Source organism: Pezoporus occidentalis, unplaced genomic scaffold, assembly GCF_034315485.1.
Source record: "Pezoporus occidentalis ecotype Australia unplaced genomic scaffold, CSIRO_AGI_Poc_V1 ctg642, whole genome shotgun sequence".
Taxonomy (NCBI): Eukaryota; Metazoa; Chordata; class Aves; order Psittaciformes; family Psittacidae; genus Pezoporus; species Pezoporus occidentalis.
In genome coordinates this window covers 26741-32740 of record NW_026915990.1, presented here as the reverse complement: position 1 = coordinate 32740, position 6000 = coordinate 26741, and the positions used below count along the sequence as shown (strand labels likewise).

Here is a 6000-nt window from a genome sequence, read left to right as displayed (position 1 = left end):
CAGGATGCTGGCAGACCTGTTATCAGAGGACAGAACCATTTCTTTCTCTGGCTGCATGATGCAGTTCCTCACCTTTGCTTTCTTTGCTAATGTTGAGTGTCACCTCCTGGCCATGATGGCCTACGACCGGCACGTTGCCATCTGCCAGCCCCTGCTTTATGTGACCATCATCTCCAGCCGTGTCTGCTGGCAGCTGGTAGCATCATCCTACCTATTCGCCTTCCTCAGTGCCATTATATACTCATGGTGTGTTTGGAGGTTCCTTCTGCGGTCCCAACCGTATCGACCACTTCTTCTGTGACACTGCCCCTGTGCTAAAGCTCGTGTGCTCCGACACCCACAGCAGCAAGATGCTCATCTTTGCCTTCATCGCTATCAATTCAGTTGGTGCAAACGTGGTCATTCTTCTTTCCTACATCTCTATCCTCCGCACCGTGCTGAGGACGTGCTCAGCACAGAGCAGGGCCAGAGCCTTCAACACCTGTGCCTCCCATTTGACGGCTGTTTCTATATTCTTTGGGACAGGATTCTTCATGTACCTACAACCTTCTTCTAGCCACAGGAGCTTGGATAAGTTGACCTCCATCTTTTACACCGTGGTCACCCCAATGCTCAACCCATTCATCTACAGCCTGAGGAACAAGGAGGTGAAGGGGGCTCTGCTGAAGTGCGGGAGATTCAACCACTGGCAACATAAGAAAGTCCTGTCAATTGGTAATACCTATGGGGCACTAAAACAATGGGGATTTCCTATAATCGTGATGATTAGATGCAGGTTCTTCCACAGTTCCTGCACAAAAGTCAATGACAGCATTTTATGAGAAATTAGTACCCAAAATCACATATTCCCTGGAAGAAAACCAAGAGGAGACTGGGTCTCAAACTTCATTTCTCTTTGCAGCCACCAGACTGAAGGAAGAATATTAAAATTTTTGTAAAGTCTATGGATGGTGAACAGTCTCTTTTGTTTGCTCTGGCAAACAGCAACTAGATAGAAAATGTTGTCTTAGCTAAGGGGGAAAGTGGATTCTCTCTCTGGTGAGTGAATGAGCTAGAGTCCATATAATTAAATTCTAAAGAGCTTGGCAACCAGAGACCTTTGATACCAAATGATTCAAATGTGGCTCATATAGACCTGAGCATATAAGACTGCCTTCTTAAATACACAGAACTTGACCTTATCTAACTAAAAATCAGTAAGAAAATCTTACCTTTACATAACTTATCTGGGTTTATCCTTTAGGTAAGAAAGGGGACAGAAATCATAGAGTAGGGCCTAACATAAATGAGAGAAATGCATCATTCTTCTTAAAATAATCTACTTCATCAATTACTATGATTGCAATTCATCTATATCACAGGAAAAGGAAGAAGCCCCTGAAAATAAGAAGAGGTCATGATGCAGGTTTGAAGCTATCAGCTGGGGATGCTGAAAGCTTTGAAAGTTATTTCTGACAGGGCTAGCAAGGAGCCAGGTGCTAATGTCGTGTAAACCTGAAAAGACCAAGATGGAGGGGGAAAAAAACTACAGGCAATAAAAGAGTGTAGATAAATCGGATTGTCTGTGGTCTTGTTGCACAAACCAGTCACAGGGAGAAAGCAAGACTTAGAAATGGTTTCAAACCAAGCCTGGAAGCCTAAGGAAGAGCCTGGGGAAACCAGAGTCCTTGGAGTCAGCGAAGCTCTGGTGTCCTCTGTCACAAAACCAGCAGATAAACATCGTGCCAAAGCTACTTCCAAAACAAAGTGTTGGCAATCTGCTGAAGAATGAAAGTCTAATGTTATACTTGGTAAAGGAGAAGGCACTAAGGAAAAGGTAATAACACTTGAATGTAAGGATCAATTTATTACTCTCCCCCCCTCATTGAGAAGGCTTTCTCCTAATTTGCCCATGTAGGGCCATGTTCTGGATGGAGAGGGACTGCCAGAGCAGTGAGCACTGGCTGGGCTGTTGCATGCAGAGGGTGATGGGATCTGGTCTGCAGGAACCTGGGGACTGCCAGAGGGGTTTGTCTCTTGAATCTCTATAAACAGAGCTAAAGAAGAACACCACAGTGTGCAGGGACCATCTGAAAGTACCTGAGCAAGAGAAGCAGGGCATGAACACAGACCTGGGCCAAGTTCAACCACAGCTCCAGAGCATCAGGAAAGCTGGTGATGAGGAGGCAGATTCAAGACCAAACCAAGTCAGGTCGAGTCAGTCCCTTTTTTGGGAGCAGGTGAAAAAATAGTGAGGAAGATAGATGAGAAACCCTAGGTGACCACCAAAAGATTGCATAGGTGTGCTGAGCTCCTACTAAACTGGAAACCAGAACTCCTCTAGTAAAGCTCAATCTGCCTGTTCTAAGCTTAAATAGAGATGGGGGAAAATAAGAAGAGGGTGGGGATGGAGCCCCAGCTGAGGCTGCTCAGGGGGATAAAGGCCTATTAGTTCAGCCTGGGACAATTCCTCCCTGCCTCAAAATGCCAGTTTTTCACCCTTGAATTCAGTGGAAGTCCAGAGGCACCAGCACAACCTCTGGACATGTAGGCACTACAAGTGGGTAACCCTAATGGGGCTGGAAAACTGGGTTTTCCCTCCACAGAGGAGCATCAGCAGCTCCAGAGATGGAGTCACTTGTTCTTCATGTCCCATTTGAGGACCGTGTGCAAGATCTGGAATGTCTCCAAACCCATTTTCCTTGTGTCAGGATGTTCAGACCAAAACATTTGCATGGTCCACAAGTATGTCAGAAGCATCCTATGAGCTGCTCATCACTGCTGCTGTGCAGCTGTGCTCAGGCATGGCTCATCCACACCACGTCTTTCAGATGCCCAAGCACCACAATGCCTTTCAGAGGTGATTTCACACCCTTTGCTTTTTGCTTCTCTTTGTTTTCCTGTGGTAAATCATGAGCAGCCCTGGAGGCTTCCTCCCAGGAGAGCACATGCAACTGTATTTACAGCCCCAGCACCACAAGCTGGGCTCTTGGAGTCTGCAGGAGCTCACCTCTCTTCACATCAGGTGCTTAACAGAGGTGATGCCGGTATGTAGATGTTCTCTGCTGCATTGGGGATAAATCCTTGGCACCTATCACTCGGTGGCAGAGGGAAGGCACAGGAGGTAACACCAACACAAAGCAGAGCCTCACCTGCATTTAGGCAGTGGGCTTGCTTCTGCATGTCCTCGTGTCTCCTTGTTTGGGGATGTGTCATAAAATAGCCTTACCAATGTGGGGTTTTTTTATACTAAGAAGGAACAATGATTTATGCAGTTTGCTTTCTTTTACATAGGCAGCTAAAGCAGATGCACTAATTTGTTCAAGTGTTAAATGAGGAGGAAACTTATTTTGTTATAAAGAAACACAAATTTCAGATTGTCAACAGAATATAATCACTAACAAACCAGAATTTGGAATCAGTTTTAAATATCAACTGTTTTTAAGGAAGCAAATTAAGGCCCATGTGTTTAGGATGCTTTATTGTCCATTTAACCAATGTTAATGTTATCTGTTGTGAATGATCTCAAATAGTATGATAAATGTGATTTGGTGACATGAATGATAATTAAAAGTCAAGGCAATATACCTAGAGGACATTAATGTGTAAAATGGGATTTCACTGGGACTGGGACTTTCTCTTGCTCCAGGTTTACATTCACTGCTATGAGGTCCCTGTGAAGTGTCTTCCAGCACAAATTGCTGCCAAACTGAAAGTAAACAAGGATCTGATTCTTTTAGTGTACCACAAGTGAAAAAAATAACACATATATAATGTAGAATAGGAAACACAGTAAACTATATTAATTCCACCAAAACGTCAAAGTTAAACTAGTGACTGACTGTGGTTAGATCCACACCCGAATATCTCTTTTTAATCAGTGTGATGTTTTATTTCCTTTGGCCTCAGCAGGTAACACCTGGTCATGGGAGGAAATCACACACAGATTAAATTCATCCTGTTGGGAATTACAGATAGCCCTTGTGCACAGACTCCTCTTTTTCTCTTGTTTCTATTGATTTATATTCTCACTCTGGTGGGGAACTTTAGCATTATCACATTGGTGCAGGTGTCTCCCAGCCTCCACACCCCCATGTACTTCTTCCTCTCCCATTTTGCCTTCACTGACATCTGCTATTCCACAGTCATCTCCCCCAGGATGCTGGCAGACCTGTTATCAGAGGACAGAACCATTTCTTTCTCTGGCTGCATGATGCAGTTCCTCACTTTTAGTTTCTTTGGCAGTGCCGAGTGTCACCTCCTGGCCATGATGGCCTACGACCGGCACGTTGCCATCTGCCAGCCCCTGCTTTATGTGACCATCATCTCCAGCCGTGTCTGCTGGCAGCTGATGGTATCATCCTACCTATTCGCCTTCCTCAGTGCCATCATCTACACATGGTGCACGTTTGGAGGTTCCTTCTGTGGTCCCAACCGCATCGACCACTTTTTCTGTGACGTCGTACCTGTGCGAAAGCTCGTGTGCTCTGACACCCACATCAGTGAGATGCTCATCTGTGCCCTCGTCACCATCAATGCAGTGTGTGCAAGTGTGGTCATTTTGCTCTCCTACATCTCTATCATCCGCACCGTGCTGAGGATGTGCTCAGCACAGAGCAGGGCCAGAGCCTTTCGTACCTGCACCTCCCATTTGACTGCTGTTGCCTTATTCTTTGGGTCAGCATTCTTCATGTACCTACAACCTCCATCTAGCCACAGGAGCCTGGATAAGGTGGCCTCCATCTTCTACTCCGTGGTTACCCCCATGCTCAACCCCTTCATCTACAGCCTGAGGAACAAGGAGGTGAAGGGGGCTCTGGTGAGGTGCAGGAGGAGGTTCTTAAACCTCTGGCAACATAGAAGAGTTCTGTCATCTAGGACATGAACAGTTCATCCTAACTGAAGAATACTGCGATGCACTGAAACAATGAGATTTTCCACTACCCCTCATGACTTTATTTACGTTCTTCCACAGTTCCTGCTCAAAAGTCAGTGACAGTATTGAATGAGAAAGAGACCCAGTCATCACATCTTCCTTGGAAGGAAATCAAGAGGAGAGGAACCTCAAACTTCAATTCACTTCGCAGTCACCACCCTGGAGGAAGAAATTACCCTCAGTCATCCCAGTCCTCATTCCCTCAGAGGAAACACCAATCAGCTTTACTCAGTTATAGCTTTTGTCACTGATAAAGACATCTTTTTCTTGCAGGATTCTTGACCTTGTCCCTCAGTGCCAATAAAATTCCTCACTCTTACCCGTGAGTTCTATTTCATATAAGATTTACTTTTGTAGGAAGCTACCAGAAATGAAAGAACAAATAATTCATAATAGAACTGATTTTGTAACTTCATTGAGAGCTCTCTGAAATAACCTTTTACCTAAATGGTGAGAGAAATGCAATTCCACTCAATAAAGCCAAAACACACTGATTTCATATAAGATTGACTTTTGGGGCTACCAGAAATGAAAGAACAAAGAACTGATGGTAACTAGAGCACTCTTTCTTTTAGGTGTTGTGAGTGAGAATTAACTTGTATTGGGAAAGTATATGCATGGTGAACAGAATTATTATGTGCTCAGAAAAACAACAGTATGAAAGCATGAACTGTCATAGGTGTGGGGACAACGTGGCTTTGACCTGCAGTCAATGAAGGAGCCAGAGTCTGTATCATTAAATGCTAAAGGGCTTGGCACCTTTGATATCAGAGAGCTTCCTTCAAAACTTTCACCATGTCTTGTTTTCTTCCATTTTGTCGGATATTTTGGCTTACACTATGCATATAGAATCATGGAGCCACAGAAAGCCCAGGCTGGGCCTCAAAAGATCATCTGGTCTGAGCTTCTGTGGAAACAGGAGGCTAAATGAGCAGTGTCATGTGGAGGGCTCATCGCTGCTTGATGAATTATCCCACTCTGGTGTCCTTATTTCCTCTTGGGTTTAAGAAAGCTTCCAAAGCAGAGACAACCGAAATGTTCAAACATTTACCCAGACTGGATGCTACTTCACTCATAGAGGACTG

The 6000-nt window shown here is 44.7% G+C and overlaps 1 protein-coding gene and 1 pseudogene across 1 annotated transcript; both read left to right on the top strand.

Annotated features, from left to right (window-relative positions):
* The first annotated feature begins 12 nt into the window (after positions 1–12).
* On the top strand, positions 13–2231 carry LOC134174963 (olfactory receptor 5AP2-like; annotated as a pseudogene).
* A 1658-nt stretch (positions 2232–3889) lies between these two features.
* On the top strand, positions 3890–5095 carry LOC134174968 (olfactory receptor 5AP2-like). The gene has a single exon (XM_062640360.1). The coding sequence runs from the start codon at positions 3905–3907 to the stop codon at positions 4862–4864; it is 960 nt and encodes a 319-aa protein (XP_062496344.1). The 5' UTR covers positions 3890–3904; the 3' UTR covers positions 4865–5095.
* The last annotated feature ends 905 nt before the right edge of the window (positions 5096–6000 follow it).